Source organism: Spinacia oleracea, chromosome 3 (genome assembly GCF_020520425.1).
Source record: "Spinacia oleracea cultivar Varoflay chromosome 3, BTI_SOV_V1, whole genome shotgun sequence".
NCBI classification, from domain to species: domain Eukaryota; kingdom Viridiplantae; phylum Streptophyta; class Magnoliopsida; order Caryophyllales; family Amaranthaceae; genus Spinacia; species Spinacia oleracea.
In genome coordinates this window covers 148,248,207-148,269,324 of record NC_079489.1, presented here as the reverse complement: position 1 = coordinate 148,269,324, position 21,118 = coordinate 148,248,207, and the positions used below count along the sequence as shown (strand labels likewise).

Sequence of the window (21,118 nt, the reverse complement as noted above, 5' to 3'; positions counted from 1 at the left end):
AGTTGAGGGATCTAAAGTTAAAGTTTAGGCTTAAAGTTTAGGATAATTGAGTTAAAGTTGAGGGTTCTAAAGTTAAAGTTTAGGATTCTGAAACATGTATTTAAAGTTGTTGATTCTATGCTTAAAGTTAAGATTATCACCATTAAAGTTAGCCCTGTTATTGAAATAGTTAAGAAAATTTAATATTAGTTTATCTAACTTTTATTACAAAAAGGGTAACTTTAAGTACAAAACTCTCAACTTTAAGTATAATATTGGTTTTTGGTATATAACTTCAATTCTTCATTGTACGTTAAGTATCCATGCACTTTGAAACTTTATTTTCAACTTAAATCCGAAAAAAAAAATCACAATTTATCTTAGACACTTGGACACGTATCCAAGTCAGTCCAAGTAACATGGGTTTTGGCGATGTTTAGAAAAAGTTACGTAACATATTAGAAGTTGTTAATTTAATGCTAAAAGTTAAGCAAATATACCTCAACTTTTACTATATCTAGCCTGACTTTTAATATATAAATCCAACTTTTACATTTTTGAACAAAAGACAGATTAAAAGATATATACACTTCAGAGAAATATTATACTTCACTAAATTTTAATGTATATATTCAAACTTTCAATGTAAAGAAACTTTTACTAAGTTCTCAAGTCTAGTAAACTTTAACTTCAGAATGTTAAACTTTAACTTCATAAACCTTAACTTTAACTTTAAGAAAAAATTAAATTCTATTTTTGATATAAAACATTAAAAGAATCAAAATAATCTCAAATTTGGAGTTATTGTTCCAAAGTCTGTTGTTGGAGGCGCTGCAGTTTTTCCCTTCTTCTTTTTGACAAATGGTCCTCGTGGTCTTTTGTTCCTTCCTTTTGTTGTGCAACGTTCAGGATCCAATACCATAGGAGGTTCAGTTGTTGTGTTTGTTGCAGGTTCAGAACTTGTTGCTTGTTGTACACTTGTATCACTTGTTGTTGTTGCATGAGTACCTACAAACATTTAACATACTGTATCATAACTTTTACTTATAAAACCCAAACTTTAACATATAAAACCCTAACTTTTACTTATAAAATTGTAACTTTTACATATTTTCCTTTTTAAGAAAATGTGAGTTCCAATCTGTTTTTATTTCACACATTATAGTTTTTTTGGTTTAAAGTTGTAGTTCTGTAGGTTAAAGTTATGAAATTTATTCTAAAGTTAAGACAGACTTTCATCATCTCTAACTTAACTTTAACAAGGAATATCTTAACTTTAACCAAAAAACAATTAACTTTTACCTGCTGGTGCTGAGTTTGTTTCATATGCTGCTGTTGCATTTGTTTCAGGTGCTGCTGTTGCACTTGTTTCAGGTGCTGCTGTTGCACTTGTTTCTGTGGTTGAAGCGTCGTCAGTGTTTGAAAGATTTAATGACGCTAGAAGTTCATCAACCAGAGACACACTAGCGGCATAACCATCCTCCATAAGGGTTCTTGTCTCCTCATTTGATTGGCTTTTCAAGATAAGGTTGTAGTATTTCCTAGCCATGGTTTGGCGCCAAGGTGTGTACTGCACCTCTTCTGGTTTTTCATTTTCTAATTTGTTCCAAACTGATGACTTGGCATATTTTGTCCACCTCTTTTTGATGTACTGTTCTGGAATCCGGTTAACCGAATGAAGGTGCAATATCCTAATGCAGTGGTAGCATAACCATCCTGAAGCTTCAAAGTTTTTACACGTACATGATACTGTTTGGCTCTCGTGGATGTATGTTACTCTCTGTGCAGACCAAGGTTCTTCATCAATGGACACAGCATAGAACTCAGTATTTTCTGCATTAGTAGTACCATGTTTTAAAGTTAGGAAAATCAATATAAAAGTTAGCCCTGGTGTACTTAAAGTTATGAAACTTAATTTTTCAGGTTACATAACTTTAAAAATAAAAAACCTAGCTTTAACTTCAGAATTCTAAACTTTAACTTCAGATGCCTAAACTTTTTCAAAATCTTAACTTTTAAAACAAAAAACCTAAACTTTTTACTTAAAGTTATGAAAATATGTATAAAAGTTAGCCCTGGTGAATTAAAAGTTAATAAACTTTATATTTCAGTTTATCAACTTTTATTAAAAAAAGGCATAACTTTTACAGTAAAAAGACTAACTTTAAATTCTGATATTTACCTTGTTTCCAAATTAATTTTGCTGTTGTTGCAATTGAATATCCAAATTCCTCCTCAAAGTCTCTGAATAGTGACAACGTGTAAACTTCTGATGCATGTTTCAACAATCCAGATAGTGGTAAAGCCGAGGATGGAACCGATTTACTACAAGAGAATTCAGCTTGCTTTTCTGTACTTCTCCAACGTTGTATTGTACCTTTGAACAATCTATAGAAATCAGTTAAACTGGTTGTTCTATTTGCTCTAAATCCGATGGCGTGATTAGTGCTTTCACTTCGTTGTGAAGACAAAATCCCAGCTGAAAAGAAGTCTTTGCTTAGCGCAGGGCACCATTTTTCTCTCAAATTGTATACATTTGTAAACCACTCTTCCCCTATCAACTCATATTGTTGCAGCATTGATCTCCAATTGGTTTCAAATTCAACTACTGTGACACACTTATACAAGCAATAGTTGAATGTCTTCTTAAAAGTTGGATCTCGTTTCAATGCCCCAAATCTGGTAATAGCATTCTGATGCAAATGCCATACACATAATCTGTGTCTTGAATCTGGAAAGACCTGCATATACAACTCAATGTTAAAAGTTGAGATTTTTGAAGTTAAAGTTAAGAAAATTGAAATTAAAGTTAAGAATTATAAAGTTAAAGTTAAAGTTAAGGATAAGTATTCTAAATTTAAACTTTAGGATTCTAAAATTAAAGTTAAGATTTCTAAATTTAAGGTTAAGGATTCTGAACTTAAAGTTAAAGATTTGGAAGTTAAAGTTAAGGACTATGAACTTAAAGTTGAGGAATATGAAGTTAAAGTTAAGGGCTCTGAAAAGGATAAATCTTGGATTTTTACCTGATGGATGGCATTGTTCATTGCTGCATCTTGATCTGTAAAGATTGATATTGGACTTTTTCCCCCCATTGACTTTTTGAAAGTTTGTAGAAGCCACACAAACGACTCAATCTTTTCATCTCCTATGAATGCACAACCAAACATGCAATTGTTCCAGTGGTTGTTTATTCCAACTATTGGAGCACAAATTAGGTTATACCTGTTTGTTCTATACGTCGTGTCAAAAACCACTATATCTCCAAAAATTCCATAGTCTTCCATCATCATAGAGTCCCTCCAAAACAAACTCCTCAATTTACCTTTTTCATCCAATCTAAATCTAAAAAAGAAGTTTGGGTCACCTTCAAGCTCTAAATACATTATGTCAGTTACTGCTTGTGCATCACCTCCTTCTATTTGCTTCATTTTTAACCTCGTGCAGTAATTTAGATGGTCTTTCTTCGAGTGTCCCAAATTTTCTTCACCTCCAGCTTCAATTGCCATGTAGTTAAAGGAAGCCGTGGATGACAGACCTGTCAGTTCAGCATAAAAGAATGTAAATAAAATAATAGTTTCGGCAAAATGTTTAACTTTTACTTCTTCAGACCTGACTTTTAGTACAAAAAGGCTAACTTTAACTTTTAAAACTTTAATTGTCAATAACTTAACTTTAACACCTTATAGTTAATTTTCTGTGTTAAAGTTGTTGTTATTTAGGTTAAAGTTAAGGAAATCGTTGTCAAAGTTAAAGACAGTCTTCATTCTACTCTAACCTAAATTTTACTTTAAAAAGCTTAACTTTAACCTCTAAAACTTTAATTGTAATTAACTTAACTTTAACACCTTATAGTTAATTTTTGTGTTAAAGTTGTGGTTATGTAGGTTAAAGTTAAGGAAATTGTTGTCAAAGTTAAAGACAGTTCTCATTCTACTCTAACCTAACTTTTACTTTAAAAAGCTTAACTTTAACTGAGATGAGTGTGACTTTTATATTTCCAACTTTTTTCATCTTAGAAGGTGATTGCAGTAACAAAAGGATGAGTATCAAAACAATAACTTTTACACAGAACATAAAAGTTTAACTATCAAAATGTAACTATTACCAGATTTTTGCATAGTTTCAATTGCCTCCCTCTTCTCTTCCGTTATTTGCCTTTCAGATCTATGCAAGTAGTGCCATTGACTTCTAGTTAAATCATGGTTGTGCATTATCACATGATTAACAACCTCATATCTGCCTTCAGAATTCATTTTCACTCTCAAGCAAGCCCTACATTGCGTTCTCGTGATCGAAACTTGCCTTGGTTTTCTCTCTTTTTTGGGCACTACAGGAACAACTGTTTGCACTTTTTTCTTTTTGTTCTTTCCATTGTTTGTTACTCCTGCTGCTGAACAAACATATGTCTTTTCAAGCACGATTCTTGTCCCAACTTTGAATCTCGTGTTTCCTTTCCTTATGGAAAATCCAACCTCACTAGCATGTTTTTCATAGAAACCTAGAAGTTCCTCCACTGTTTCAGCAGTGTATCCCATCAGTGTTCCAACAATATCTTGATCCGGTTCTGTTATTGCAATTACCAAAAATCAGCAGAAATTTTTATTATTAAACCCTAACTTTTACGCATAATACTATAACTTTTATTAAAACAAGGCCAACATTTACTAAAACAAGTTTAACTTCTATGCATAGAAATTTAACTTTTACTAAAACAAGGCTAACTTTTACTAAAACAAGCCTAACTTTTACGCATAAAACTGTAACTTTTACAACAATAAGTCTAACTTTTATGGATAACACTATAACTTTTACTAAAACAAGCCTTATATCTATTTAAACAAGGCTAACTTTTATGCATCAAAGTATAACTTTTATGCATAAAACCATGTAAATTCTTTATTAAAATCATGCATGTTAAAAATCTAAGCAAATATTCTAAACTTTACATTTTACATACTTAACTTTTACTCTGAAATCCTCAACTTTAACTTTGATATTTGTAACTTTTTCAAACACCTATTTTTCAGCCAAACCAACACATTTACATAACTTTTACAGGAATATCTCTAACTTTTTCATTCATAACTATAACTTTAACTTTGAACGTATAAACTATAACTTTTATGCATAACTATATCTTTACATTTTACATACTTAACTTTTACTCTGAAAACCTCAACTTTAACTTTGATATCTGTAACTTTTTCAAACACCAATACTTCAGGCAAACCAACACATTTACATAACTTTAACAGGAATATCCCTAACTTTTACGTTTATAACCATAACTTTAACTTCAAACATATAATTAATTATTCATACCTTCAGAATCAGAAATAATATGTTGTTCTTCAGCTTCCATTGCCTCCTCTTCTTCACGTTCCTGTGCCAAAGCATTGTTTTCGATGCAATTGTTGAGAACGTCCTCCATTGTTGCATCTTGAATATCAGGTTCAACAGGAACTTGAATTCTTTGAGTGGATTGAATCACACTCCTAATTAGGTTTTCCATTATTTATCGATTTCACAATTTCGATCTCCTTGCTGCGTTGTTCTTCCTCTTCTTCAGTTTCGATTTCAATGTCGATCTCTTCCTTCCTTCTGCGTCCTTCTTCCTTCTTCAATGTCAATCGATTTCAATGTCGATCGATTTCAATGTCGATCGTTTTTGTTCTTCCTTCCTTCTCTTTCTGCGTTTTTTTTTCTCTCTCCTTTTCTGCGATTTTTTCTGCGCGATTTCTCTCTCCTCTTTCTTTCTTTCTTTGCGTGATTTTTTTTCTTTCTTTTCGTGATTTTGCTGCGCGTTCACACGTGTGACAACTTGGTGCACATTAATATTAATGTGCACCTGTTGCACACAAGACCTTTTGTATTATTAAATAATTAATAAAAAATATCTACGTGGAAGTTAATCATTTCTTTACGTGGCACTCGACTTTTTTAATTCAAAATTAATTTTGAAATCTTATTTTTCATTGGCCGAAACCATTAGATTTTTCTATGTGGCGCTCTAATATTAGATTAATGTTTGATTTAAAATTGAATTTTATTTATTTTATTTTAGATTATTGTTTGATTTTGGATGAATTTTAATTTAGATTTATTTTTTAATTATTAGAGTGTTTGATTTTGGACGGAGTTGTATATATTAGTAATTAATTAATTAAAATATCTACGTGGCACCTAATTAATTATCTACGTGGAAATCGATTATTTTTTAATTATTAGAGTGTTTGATTTTCGATGGAGTTGTATATATTAGTAATTAATTAATTAAAATATCTACGTGGCATCAAATTAATTATCTACGTGTCACTTGATTTTTTAAATTCAAAAAGAAATTAGAAATATTATTTTTCATTGGCCGAAACCATTAGTAATTCTAGGTGGCGCTCTAATATTTCAGCAAATATTCCTCCATTGGCCGAAGCCATTAGATTTTTCTACGTGGCGCTCTAATATTGGATTAATGTTTGATTTTAAATTGAATTTTATTTATTTTATTTTAGATTATTGTTTGATTTTGGATGAATTTTATTTTAGATTTATTTTTTTAATTATTAGAGTGTTTGATTTTAGATGGAGTTGTATATATTAGTAATTAATTAAAATATCTATGTGGCACCTAATTAATTATCTTCATGGCAATCGATTTTTTTTAATTATTAGAGTGTTTGATTTTCGATGGAGTTGTATATATTAATAATTAATTAATTAAATTATCTACGTGGCACCTAATTAATTATCTACGTTGCACTTGATTTTTTTAATTCAAAAAGAAATTAGAAATGTTATTTTTCATTGGCCGAAACCATTAATAATCCTAGTGGCGCTCTAATCTTTCAGCAATTATGCCTCCTTTATATATGTATATTAGATTTACTGATTATGTTCTTTTTAAGTTTTAATAAACTTGAAAATGTGAAGTAGTTCAATAATCATACTTCACATTAGTAGCGCTTTTGACTTTGAAGATGCTATGTTTACTCTACCAACGACTACAATTCTCACAGATTAAGTAGAAATCTAGAAAAATCAGCCACCAAAAGCTAGAAAGCAGAGATAATTTGGACGTACATAGAATAGGAAACTTACCCCCACTTTGCTAATTTTATATTATAAAGTACCAATTATTGAACTATTATACTCCATAATAGTAATACCCACCTAATTAATCTAATGCACCATATCACCTACCAAAATCAACAAAATCCCATACTAGATAAGTAGATACTGCAATTATCAACTTACTCTTGGTTACTTGCCCAAAATAAAACAAAAACTCTTAGGGTCCGTTCGGTATTATTATTTTTTAAAACTAAAATAGTAAAATAAGAAAATTATATAAAAATCAATATGATTACGATAAAAATCAAAACAATTATCAGCTTTTGTTGTCAATTTTAAAAATCAATATGATTACGATAGGTATGACTTTTTCAATTCATGATTCAATATAAAATCACATGACTTTCAAAATCAAAACAAAACCCAAAAGATGAAACTGACAGTAATACCGAACAAGCTTTTAACTACCATCATCTGGTTCTTGAATGTCTTCAAAATGATCGCACTGAGAAGTAGATACAACCCCAGTAAACAACCACGTGGCACGAGTCTGTTTACTAATCATACGAGCTGCATAATACGGAACATTGTACTCCTTTCTTCCATTGGACTTAGAATTCTTGTTGCAATGAATGAACAATAAGCAATCCATCAAACTTTCCTTAGCCAACCCTAACATATCATAAGCTTGTGATCTCCTCCAAAGACTCTTACAATGTGGGTTGTTGTTGTTACCTCTACTCGACAAACATACCGCCTTTGTTGTATCACTAATCACATTTTCTGGGTTTTTAAGGATCAAATTACATTGAGCTCTATTACTAAACAAAACAATCCTCTCTTTTCTATACTTTAAAGGGCAAATATCCAAACCTTTTGTGTATTTCATCAAACCACCTTCAATATCCCCTTCCCAAAACAACTTATTCCCTTCTTTCTTCATTTGGTTTGCCAAACATTTCATTTCCTTAATCTCTTCATCATTCATTAACTTCTCTCTTTTCCTCTTCTCAACTTTAACCTCCCAAATCTCTTCCAACCCCTTCTCAGCTCCTTCACTTAATCTCAACTTTCCATACTTAATCTTCCCATAATCCTGCAACAAAACCTGTGTAATCATCTCCCCAACAACCCCTTTTCTCTCCTTAACTCTACTAATCTCAACCAAATCTTTAAGATACAAAACTGCATAATCTATAACTTTGTACCTTGTATCTGAATCTTTGAGTATTAACAAGAGTGATTCAATAGCCATGTACTGAAAATCATCCGAAGATCTGCTTGTATTACAGAGGCTTAAAATGACTTCTTTTGAATTTGCAACACTAATTCTTCCTTTTTTTGAATGACATAAACCTCTGATTAGACCAATACCAGAAGCAGATTTCCTGTTAACTAAACCACCCCACATTTTACTCAAATCTGTCAAAAAACTCTGATTATTGCAGCATATCAGATTCAACCCTCTTTCTCTTTTGACAAAGCAATCTAACAAAGAAAGACACCAACATTGAAGCTGACTTGCCCATTCCTCTGCTTTTCTGTTTGCAAACTCCAACCCTCCAACTCCTCTTGTCAGCAAATCACACTGATATTCCAATTCTACCCTTTCTGTTTCTCCTTTTCTGACAAAACTATCATAAACTTCTTTTAAGCATTTAGAAGCTATCTTCATTGATAACCCCACTATTTCCCCTTCATAATCTTTAAGCTTTTTAAATGACTTCTCATGGCTTGCAAGATGATCAAGTGCTCGGACCGCCACTCGTTGCTCTACCCAACTCATTTTACCTCTTAGAAGGTCCAACAATGGTGGAATTACACCAGAATTTGCAGCTTTTTCTGCAAACTTGGGGTTGTTCATGGTGTATGAACCTATGATATGAGCTGCATAATATGGTATGTAGATGTTTTGGTCTACGAGAAGCCAGTCTTTGTAATTAATACCTTTGAGAATGAAGTTGGACATGCATTGGAAAATTCCAAGAGATGGGAATTCTGGATCATTTGGTTGATTCATGGCTAAATTCCAAAGACTGCTTAATACCAATACATGTTCTTGATCATCTATGAAGGGCATTTCTTTGAAGCATTTTGCAAGTTTTTTTCTTCTGAGATGTGTGTTTGGTTCATTCATTGCACAAAAGAAACAATAAGGTTTTGTGCATATTTTTGCAGGTGGGTTAATTTTCATACTTTTTTATATGATCTATTTTGGGAATATATTTGAAGGGTAGAATATAGGAAGAAAGTATGATTTGTTGGACTGATTGAGCTAAGGGGAGTAGATGTATCAGACTATCAGTATTGGTATATAATCAAGTTTTTTTTAATTTTTTATTAGTTAATTTTGGTATAACAAGAAAGGTATTAAAGTTACCCTAAAAGGTTATAGCTTGAGAATTTTGGACAAAGTTTAATCATGTACTCAAATGGTTGACTCAAACATGACCTTGCTAGCTTTAAAAGAAAAAAGTGAAGACAAATATTGTAATTGTTTAATATTGGTTACTTAAATTATTATCCTCCAATTGGGTGTTTAGTTATACCTAATCATCAACTAAACTGTGAAATAACCTCCCACGAGGAGTCAAATCATGCACATATAGAGATTAGAGAGGGTATTTAAAATCTGAGATCAAATCTCGTCTATATCATTTGTCCTTTGTGACTCTCTCTACAGTTTACACGGTAGAAATTAATCAGGATTGATCGGTTGTTGGTACTTATTTGTTCCTAACTACGCAACCTCCTTGTTTACATGGTTGCTATACCGTATATGATCACTTGACCAGGTGTCTATTCTTTATTCTACACGTGTGTGATTTCACAATCCCGAACCCTACTCTCCTTATGATTGGTTGCACATGACCATGTTGGGTGGAGAATGTGAGAGGGTGCAAGCAAAATTACACCCGTATAAAATGAAAATTACACTATATTCTTATGAACCCTCCGTATCAAGGTAGTTCAGTACAGTTTTGCTTCATTCAGTCCAATCCAGTTTAGTTCAGTTCACTTCAGCCAAATAAAAGTCAGAATAACATGACCTCCCTAACGGCATATATCATGATTTTTATGATTACTCCCACCTAGTTTCATCAGTTGCTTCCCCCTCAAATCAAATACAGTTAAAAAGATTCAAAACACAATAAAAAAATGAGGTTCCAAGTACAACTGGGATTGTCTCGAGAAAATACGGCTGCCTGCCTCACACAATTACTCAATTAGTAAGAAAAAGGGGCTAAATGGTGTGCTATACTTTAGCTTAAATAACTTCTGTAATCAAAACCAATGTATACTTTCCGTCTTCTTTAGGTAATATCCAATGTAAAGATTGCGATCTTGGATCTATGTTAGGCAGTTCTAGTCGTGCCATCTGTTTACACAAAGTAAGCTAATTGATATTTTAAGCACGTTGTCTCCGAGATTAGGAATAAAACATGATTAAGGTAGAATGATTCTCTCACTGTTTACATATAAGCATGAGTAAATGAGCATGCTTTTCTACATGCTACCAACTAGAGGCCCTTAACCAAGTTCTCAGATTCGAGTAATTGAGGTACCCATGAAAACTCCCACGGGAGATTAGTCCACTCGTCAAAGACGGTGGGAACTCCTCGTATTAGAACAAAAAATACAATGAGTATGCTTATGCAGTCAGGCCACTCAGACATAACAACCAAACCTTAGTCCCTAAAGTGACTAGGGTAAGCTGACATGTTTTTGTGTAAAATTCCTAAGGGTCGTTTGGTTGATCGTGGGAAGTAGAACTAAGTTTTTCCCATGTATAAGCATTTCCTAAGAAGTGGGTGATATTGTTTGGTTAAACATATGAAGTAAATTCTCATGGGAAGTTCCACTTACCTAGGGAAACCTAGGTAAGCAACTTCCTCCATTTGGTAGAAAATAGAACTTCCTAGTAAGTGGAACTTCCCATGTTTTTATCAACCAAACAATACTTTAATCTTCCACTTCGGCTCCGTTTGGTAGGGCGTAAAACATTTTCCAGGAAAACAGATTTCCTCTATTTTCAATTTTACATTGTTTGGTGTGGGAATTAGTGTAAAATCATTTTCCCTAGGAGTAAAATTGTTCTCCCGATGATGAAATACCATCTTCCCTTCAAGATGGAGGAAAAACGATTTTCCTTCCTTTTGCCTCATCTCTCTTGTACACTCTTTTCACTACGTGCTTTACTTTCACTTTTATTTTCCTTTTATTTTTTCATTTTTCTTACATAAAACCAAACAACGAAACACTAATTTTGGAATTGCGTTTTTCATTGTAAATTGTTTTCCATGAAAATTATTTTACACTGAAAAAGTTTTACACCCAACCAAATGGAGGCTTCCTAAAAAGTCATACTTCCTATATTTTTTCATGTCAACCAAACATCTAACCTAGTGTAACTCATCATCTTCTTTATTGGCCTGTAAAAGTTATCTTCAGTTGAAAACTAATTCTCAATCACAGAGTCACTGCTGAAAGCTTGCCTGGATACTTAAAATTGTTACATGAAACAGAGGATGTACCCTGACCAAGATTGCTGAAAACTCAGCAGAAATGGTGTCTGTACAAGAACTCGAGATAAAGGACCAAGTCACAAGAGCATAATAAGATAATATGACTGCCAAAGAACTTCAGATAAATACAAACTAATGATCTTCAGAATTATGGTTTTGATACAAAAACTTTGAACATCTAATTATCTTCTGATTTCCTAAATCCCTTGATCATTGTTCTGGAAAAGACACTAACACCTGGAGTAGCAAATGTACTGAGTTGCAAGTCAAAACTTAGCAAAATGATGCTCAAACCCATAATAACAAGCAAAAGGGCACATCTAATGCAAAGACTCTGCAGCTCGATTTTCTACTAAAAACTAAGATACTAGGTAGACAAACTCCACGAGTCCATGGTTGGTGATGACCAGAATTGAGCAGCTAAAGCAAGTGAGGAGTGATCAATCCTGAGATCTCGAGAAAACCCACGCGTTCCTTTCCTGCGAATATTTTCTTCAGCAACTCGTCACATACGATGACTTTCTTGTCGTTGGGGTCCTAAACATGAGACAGAATTTTCAGATTACTAAAAGCCTCATACATTAGACAACATAATTACTGCAAAACTGGAATTTCAATACATAAATGAGTGCATAACCAGGGTATAGAACTATAGAAGCTCGGTGTAGAAGTTAGGATCAAATCAGATCACACGGAAACAAGCATGTGAGATTTTCTTTGTTTATTCTATCTGAATAACTAAGCAGTTGTTCCTTAAAATACTCATGTCGCAAGGAAAGAAATCAATACCATAGCATTAAGAAACAAATGCAAGCATTAAAGGAAATAATGCATGAAAGAAAACTACCTTCTTGCTAATGTCTTCATTACACAACTCAGGTGCTCTTAATTAGTACTAAAAAAAGAGACCATATTCTAGAAAACAAGAATGGCCAGAGATATCCAATTTTGACTTGAATTTTTAAGCTTTACAGGTTGATCAGAGATAAAGCATTAGTTCCTAAAAAGCGATGGGAACTAATATGAATGTCATTGATACCCAAGTATCATTCATCATTGACAAGAATAACTAGATAACCCTGCTATTCTAAACTTCAGCAGAAAGCCGACATGTATGTATATATGACTTCCTTAATCCCGTCAAAAAAAAAAAAAGACTTCCTTAATCAATAATTAAATTCACACAACGATGACATACAATTTGGACAAATCAAATTAAAATATCATTTCAGCTTTCAAAATGCATTCCTAAGTACTTGAATTTGTTTCAGCTTTCAAAATGCATTCCTAATTCCTAAGTACTTGAAGAAAAAGCAAAGAGCAAAACACCTTGGGAACGGGAAGAGTTCACACTTCAGAGGTCGTTATTCGATGTTAATCAGAGGTATTTCACATACTTTATATTGATAAATGTTTCAACCACAACTAAATACTTCCCCCATTCTTTTCCAGTTGACACAATCCTTTAGGCACGTTTGCCAATATCCGATTTCAAAAATTAATATCTCCAACTATGAATAGGAAAAGATTATAAAAAGTCATTAAGACGAATCTTAGAAGACCCCGTATGATTTTAAGTTTTTTATCAAGATAAATCACAAAAGAGAATCATAAAGCTTGTATGAATAGTGTCGAAGTCAAATTGTGTCAACTAATAAGAAATGGAGGAAGTTTATAGACAACTAAAGTATGAATATATGCAAATGAGTCCAGTCGAGCCAGGTGGAGAACTACCTTGTTCATTTCCAAGGTCATTTACTATACCCCATCGTCTCTAAGGAAGTATAAGAGGAGTCGAATGTACACTGCTTACAGTACGATAAAGAGTAAAAGAGACACTCTGGTAAGCTTATCCATTATTTTGTTGAAATTAATGGTATAGCCTCAAATTACAACAAAAATCACTATCCAAACATGGAAACCAGTATAATCTCTATTATCTTAATCCACAGATATTAGTTTACCATCTAACTTCGCAAAAATTAAAAACATACACAAAAAATTATAAAGTTTTGACATGTCAAACAAGAAAAAATATTCTCTCTAGTAGACGTAATATTTCCAACACCCAAGAACAAGAAACAATTCAAATATTACTCCGAAATTACTAAAAATGCACAAAAATATGCAATTCATAAAACAGCAAAAATTAGAGACAAATAAAACCCTAAAAATCACTCGAAATTATTAGAAACTTTGGAATGATAGAGTCTAGAGAAAGGGATAACCTGAAGATTGTTGGCTTTGATGTGGGCCCAGATGACCTTAAGAGCTTGGGTTCTAGAAATTTCTGGAGCACCCACAAGTTCTTGAAGAACAGGAGAAATTGGTCTCGGCTTCATTATTCCTCTCGGCTTCCTTGTTGTCGGCGGCGAAGTAGCACAAGCCGCCACTCCTCCAAATTTCCGGTTAATTTCCGACGGGAAACACACCACTGTCGACGGATTATTCACCGGAAAACCACCAAATACAGACGAATTCTTCGCCCCTAAAACCACCACTTTCATCCCACCCCCTAGTGCTCCGGCCATTTTTTTCTCTTTCTAGCTCTGAGTTTCAAAAAAATTGCTTCAAGAGTGCGCTATTCTGCTTCAATTCCCTGGATAACGTTTTTTATTCTTATTCTTATTTTTAGGGGTATCTTGACATTTATTTCTGTCCGTTGATCTGCCTGCGTCTGATCGTGACCCTTCGTATACCTAACAGTGTCTTATTTTGAAAACGGGCTTTTTATTGGAGAAGATTTGGGCTCAGCCTAGTAAATGGGCCTCAATGCTCAATCCATTTAGTACTGGGCTTTTTATTGGAGAAGATTTAGGCTCAGCCTAGTAATGGACTAATGGACTAATGGGCCTCAAAGCTCAATCCATTTAAAACTGCCGACGTTAGTAGCCCAATTACGGTTCGATTAAGAGCTTTGTTTAAGCTAAAGTTATATTCCCTCCGTCCCGGAATACTCGATCCGGTTTGACCGGCACAGAATTTAAGGGACTTGAATTGACTTATTTAATTTAATAGGTAGTAGTTGATAGTGGGGTATTATTTTAATGTAGTTAGTGGGAGGTGGGTTAAGAGGTGGGGTTGAGGGAGAGTAGGGGTTGAACTTTTGTATGGAATAGGGGGTAGGTGGGTTAATAGGGGTGGAGTGAGAAATAATATAATATTGTTAGAATATTTCCATTTTTAGAAACAGGTCAAGTATTAAGGGACGGCCCGATAAGGAAAACAGGTCAAGTATTCCGGGACGGCATCGCCCGGGCCCAAATACTAGTTTTACAAGTAAACTAGTATTTGGGTCCGGGCGATGCCCCGGATTATTTCGTAAATTAACGATAATTATCATATTTTCAAAGAAATTTTGTTTGAGTTTTTTTCAAAAGATAAATTTTCTATATTATATTAATATTAATTTGCATATATAACATGTAAAATATTGTAGCTCAAATGGTTAATGGTCTAGTGTTGAAAGTGGAGGTTGTGGGTTCGAATCTTATGCAAAATATATTTCGTTTTTTAAATGAAAGTGAATATATATAGCATGATTTGTGGATTGAGGGAGAGCGCCATGTGACATGTAAACATTTATAGGAACGTTTTTTAATACTTCCTCCATTCTTTATTAAATGACACAATTTTTTTGTCATGCAATATTTCAACCATTAATACATTTTATTATCAATGGTTAAAAATTATAAAAATTTGATATTATAAAACTATAGGATGAGACGATTATAACAAGACTCCACATGACTATATTTTTTGTTAAGTATAAATCACAATTGATGGTCAAAGTATATTATATGAATAGTGCCAAAAGTACAATTGTGTCATTTAAAAAAGAATGGAAGAAGTATATAGTATAGATATACAAAGAAGCTAACGAATCAATGAATGATGAATGGCATTTGGGGACATCACTTGAAGTATAGCATGCACAAACTCACAAACTTTGAAGTTAAGATGAATGAAAAACAATGTCTTTTTACTCCGTAAATTCTTAAATCCGAAGTTCACTGCAGCCTATAAGGATATTTTAATTTCTTGACCTTGAAGTCTGAAGATTGAGACAATGAATAATGACATACACTGATACACTACGACATGTAACACCTCATCAACCTTTTCTGTTATTGTATTTAACATTTTAACCAATCTAGTATTGCATATTTGCATGCGCTATAAAGTTTATGCATACTTTTTACATTACATTCTTTGTAAATGAGTAGAATTTTGCATTGGGATGAAAGTCTTTGCTCGGCATTGGCCATCCCATTTATCAATCCTAGCTAATTCCCGTAACTTTTAGCTAAGGAAAAGGCCAATACATATGTATTTTGGGTTTAGAATAATTTCATCTTAAAACATAAGCAACCTACACAATTAGTCCTTTTGACATGTCACTCTCTCTAATCTTTTTTCTCGTTTAATTAGGGAAGAAAAAGAAATATGATCCTATTGAACAATCATTTATCACAGGCTGGTTGACTCATTTATATAGGTAGATATTTGAGCCATCCTCAAGCCTTTTGCAACTGATGGAGCTTGACTTTGTGACCTCTAAGTCACAGGCCATAAGGTGAGTTCTTACCAACTCCACCGCCTTATGATGGTTACTCCCCTTAACACATACTCAACACAATTAGTGATAGGGCATAAAATTAATTTTGGACTTCGAGCCATCAACTTAATCTTTTAGTTGAAATTGGTCCTTTAACGTGTTATCTGTGCTACCATGACACAAAAGTTATAGTTTCAAATATCATTCACCCCTCCTTTCAAAGTGAAATATTTAACTTTGAGTGTGGGGACTGGGGAGGTCCATGTTGCATCCACACTTCAGGGTTTTTATATGTGGGGCGCGCGTGATACAATATAAAACTAATTTTTTAAATTCGATCATCGGCTTAAGATTTTTGATTGAGTTATTCTTTGACAATTAAGGTAGTGTTCTTTTCACCTGAATTTCACGTATCTTATTGGCCCTGAACTTATCTTATTTTATCTTATCTTATTGACCCTGAACTTAACTTATCTTATCTTATTGACATTTATTTTATCTTATCTTATCTTATTGACCTTTATTTTATTTTATCTTATCTTGTTTTATTGACCTTTATTTTATCTTATTTTATATTATCTTATCTTATTGGAACTTATATCATTATCTTATATAATATTTATCTTATTTTATCTTATCTTATTGGCCATGAACTCATCTAATTTTATCGCATATTATCTATCTTATCTTAATGACCATGAAATTATTATCTTATCTGAACTTATTGCCCTTATTTTATCTTATTATACCTGAAATAAGGTGAAGAGAATAATACAAAGCAATTGTTTTTACGTACTTTGTATTATGTTTTTTTTTTTTTGGTGTTAGCACCCGGTTCACCCTTAGGGCTAATCCGGATTCGGGGCGAGTGCTGGGTGGATAGCTTTCAGTTCCCTCCCAGACTCCCAGTTATTGTTGCGGGAGATCGAACACGAGTTCTTCCTACCAAATTAAGCCTCAATCACCACTAAACCAACAAACAATTGATACATACTCTACGTTATGAGATAATACGAAGTAATGGTTTCACCACGCAATGTGATTACGGAGTAAAACAACGGTCATATCAACAACGCATAACTAACACAAGTTGCTTGAAAGGGATTGGGCAACTACAAAACAATCCACCCTGCCTCACGGCTTTTAGCTAGGCCATGCTACCGCCTATGTTTTTAGTATTCTTTTGGTAGGACTTTCAGTTTCACATTTTCACTATTTCGAACAGTGGCGGGTTTACAAACAAAATCCCAAATGCTACCGGTCATGTTTTTATTAATAAGTCTAATTACGAGTGAAAACATAATTTCACATTCAAACAGCTGTTCCCTGTAAATCTGTAATAATCACCAGCTTGGCTCATCCAGGCCTCCAGCTTTCCATACTTGGTCCCAATCTTACTACACAAATTTCACAAACGGTACGGAGTATTACTAGGCCCCGTTCTTTTCCACGGAAAATTTTATTTTATTTCAGTTCAGTTCAGTTCAGTTTCATTCACTTCAGCTTTTTTTATTACTTATGTTCCTGAATCCGAATAATCTTTAAGTTTATTATTTGCATAATAATTATAAACTTTGGTGAATATGTGATGGTGGAATACGAAGTATTAAATTATTGTTAGTGGGTAAATTGTGCTAGACTTTCGTAATAAAATTTTATAAGAAATTGTGTTGTTTTGTTAAATGAGGACATAAATATAAAATTTATATGTCCAAATTGGAATATAGCATAATGTAAAGAACTTTCACAAACAGACTAAAATAAAAAGGCGCAAAGATCTTTCAAGAACGGGAGTAGTACAAGTTAGAACTTTGGTATTCACCTAAAGTAACTAAATTGTCGTTACTATTTTGTATATTCTTTTAAAATTATTTTTTCATTTTAATATAAATCGGCCCTGTTTGACAGTTAGTTGTTAGCTGGTTTAACTAACTAATTTGTATTAGTTATGTTGTATTCGTTGGTTAGACTACTTAGTTGAATTATCTATCTGTGTAAAATGTTTGATACATTAGTTGTTTAATAAAATGACAATTGACGACATTGACATAGTGATGTGGGTTGTTATGTTGGTAATGATTGTAATTTCAGACTACATAATGACAAATATGTCATGTTACATCCAGTTTTTCAAACCTCTGATGCAAGAAATGTACTCATGTATTAAGCTCTTTCAAAATTATATTTTTCATCTCAAAATTCTCTTCCAAAACCTCTTGTAACCGAACATTTTCATTAGTTATTTTAAATGATCAAACCTTAATTCACCTCAAACAACTTTTTTTTTTCTCCTCCATATATTTTGAAAAAGAGAAGCACACATCATGTTCATTTAGAAGTAGTTTAATTATACTGTATCAGTTATCTTATTTAGACCGAATGTCATTTAGTAAATTGTATGAATGTATTCCACACTATATGTCTGCGCGTCACCAACCCTCTACCTATATGACACGTTATTGAATATAGTGTGACATTTAAGTTAATGTGTTAGCGTGTCAAACAATATGTTTCGAATTATATTAATTAAACAACTAATCATGTTATACAATCAGGTTTGATAATGTCTTAAATTATAAATTTCTATTAGATCCAATAAGTTTCACTCGAGTCAACCGTGATCAACCAGATCCAATAACTTTTGTTCAAATAAGCTCTAGTTTTATGACTTTCATCTGATAAACTATAATGCACATACAATTCAGAATACGTACGTAAGAGTAAGAAAATGCGCGCATTTCCACTTTTAAAATCTTTAATTTGTTGGTTTTCCTACCATGTGAAAATAATTGTACAGTATAGAACAGATCAAGAAGCGTAAGGTTTACAAAATGATCACGTACATGAATATTCATATACCTACAAATATTTGTATCAAAAACATCCAAACTAAATGATTTCACTACCTACCTTTGATACTTAGACACAAAAAGAAGCAACTCCGCCGTATTCCAGGAAAATAGTAGACGCGGCAACAGAATGTTATTACCTGTTTATCACATGCATCTTAATCACATTTTGTAAATTACGGAGTACTAATCAGCAAATGATAATCCTCCATAACCGACACTATCATTGCCCATATTATCTTGTTTTCCTGTCTTCTCCCGTGCGGGTCCCGGAACTCTCCTTTATTTATTTTCTTTGCATTTACCGAGTAAATTTTTTTGTTTGATAAGTTTCTTTTACGAGTATTATGTTTGCGCAAAACTTCAACCATTAACCTGTTTAAAAAATATAAGATATAAAATATTTCCTCTGTATTCTCGTATGAGTTATCGAAGGGGGCGTTTGATTGGGGGTCTTTAGGAAAGGGAAAGGGAAAGAGAATTAACTGTCATGATTCCCTTTCTTGTTGTTTGTTTGACTATTTCAATTATTCCCTTTACCTCTTGATTCCCAAACATTCCTCTACCATGATTCCCCACCCCCCTCCCCCCAAGGAATCACCCTAACCCCCAAATTCCTCTTCTCCCAAACAATTTAATTGCCCTTTTGACCAACCTTGACCACCACACCACCACCCAACCACCTTCCCCTCTCCCCCCGAAACGCACGAAACAACCGCACCACCACACCACCACCTGCGCCGCCGCCACTTACGCCGCTGAACAACCCCACTACCCACCCAATCACCTGCACCGCCCCTCCAAAACCCACTGAACAACCACCGTACCACCACCCACGAAACCACCTAAACCACCATAACACCACCCTTCAACCCGCTACAGCCACCGAAACCACTATACAACAACTAAAACAACCCTAATACAACCGAAATCATCTAAAAAACTACCTAAAATAAACCATAATCTCGCCGGAAAAACTAGATCAAGAAAATAGAGGAGAGAGAAAGGGGGAAGGGGCGGCGCTTGGGTTCGGGAGGCGGTACTCGTAATGGGTGGGTGGGGAGGCGGTAGAGTGGGGCGGCGGTTGAGAGGGGTGGCGGTAGAGTGGTGGTTGTAGATTGAGGGAAGGGGTGGTGGGAAGAATGGGTTTCCTTTTGATTTTTGAAAACCAAACAACTTGTGATAATCTTGGGATTTCCTTTCCATTCCTTTTCAAACCCTTTGTTGATTCCATTCCCTTTACCCCTTGTGAACCAAACGGCCTCTAAATTTCATACTATTTTTGGTCATACTTTAATAAGTGATATTTTCATTTTTATTAACTTTTACGTAAAAGTATTACACCCAAGTCCTCAATTCCCCATTACTTATTACTCGGTGGTTATCTTTTTATTACGGTCCTCATACATATTTACGTTATCTTTTTTTCATAATAAACTAATTTATATACAATACACCCGATGCTTGTTTGCAATTTAAAAACGCACACACAATAATACTTATTTAGTTTATTATTTTTTCCCCTTTTTATTCATATTTCACAAATTCTATTTACATGGGGTGTACGATAATATTGACACCGAAATTAAAAGTTGACGTAAAATGTTTAAAAGTTACCCTTATATATGTAAAAGTTATCAATTTTTTAGTGATAAAATTTTCATTTCAATAAAAATTATTTCTCAAAATCACTAATAATGTATAAAATTAATCATTTGACACTTTAAATTGTTTATCTATCAACTTTTTTTTTAATAATATACTTCGTAAAAGTTAGAGAAAACAGGGTAAAAGTTAGAGAAAATTGGATAAAAGTTATGTTGGTGTACAATAAATTCATTGTACACCTTGTGCATGCAAGACCTTTTGTTCATTTTTTTTCTTAGTTTTAATATTTGGTGATTTAGTAAATAAGATTCCCTTTTATATTGTAATATATAATATTTTGTTTTTATTTTTCTAATTCTAGTAAAGCGTAAAATAAGGGATCATTATTTACGCCGTCTCATGCTTTCCCTCGTACAAAAAAGTTTATTTACCCACTATCAAATATGTACAATAAATATTATATCATGCATTATTATAAGAAAATCAACTCATTTTCTTTAATACTATTTGTGATGTTCAGCATATAA

General features: G+C 33.2%; 3 protein-coding genes across 3 annotated transcripts; all 3 read right to left on the bottom strand.

The window, feature by feature from the left end:
• Positions 1 to 757: 757 nt before the first annotated feature.
• On the bottom strand, positions 758 to 5,862 carry LOC130470165 (protein FAR1-RELATED SEQUENCE 5-like). Its single transcript, XM_056839790.1, has 6 exons — positions 5,305 to 5,862; positions 4,088 to 4,546; positions 3,006 to 3,517; positions 2,162 to 2,720; positions 1,282 to 1,812; positions 758 to 987 (listed from the first exon to the last, which is right to left on the bottom strand). Exons 1-6 carry the CDS (start codon positions 5,492 to 5,494, stop codon positions 758 to 760), a joined length of 2,481 nt encoding a protein of 826 aa, XP_056695768.1. The 5' UTR covers positions 5,495 to 5,862.
• Positions 5,863 to 7,383: 1,521 nt separating this feature from the next.
• On the bottom strand, positions 7,384 to 9,364 carry LOC110793362 (uncharacterized). Its single transcript, XM_021998227.2, has one exon. The coding sequence runs from the start codon at positions 9,242 to 9,244 to the stop codon at positions 7,511 to 7,513; it is 1,734 nt and encodes a 577-aa protein (XP_021853919.1). The 5' UTR covers positions 9,245 to 9,364; the 3' UTR covers positions 7,384 to 7,510.
• A 2,300-nt stretch (positions 9,365 to 11,664) lies between these two features.
• On the bottom strand, positions 11,665 to 14,171 carry LOC110779719 (upstream activation factor subunit UAF30). Its single transcript, XM_021984205.2, has 2 exons — positions 13,805 to 14,171; positions 11,665 to 12,113 (listed from the first exon to the last, which is right to left on the bottom strand). The coding sequence occupies exons 1-2, from the start codon at positions 14,105 to 14,107 to the stop codon at positions 11,997 to 11,999; spliced, it is 420 nt and encodes a 139-aa protein (XP_021839897.1). The 5' UTR covers positions 14,108 to 14,171; the 3' UTR covers positions 11,665 to 11,996.
• Between the last annotated feature and the right edge of the window lie 6,947 nt (positions 14,172 to 21,118).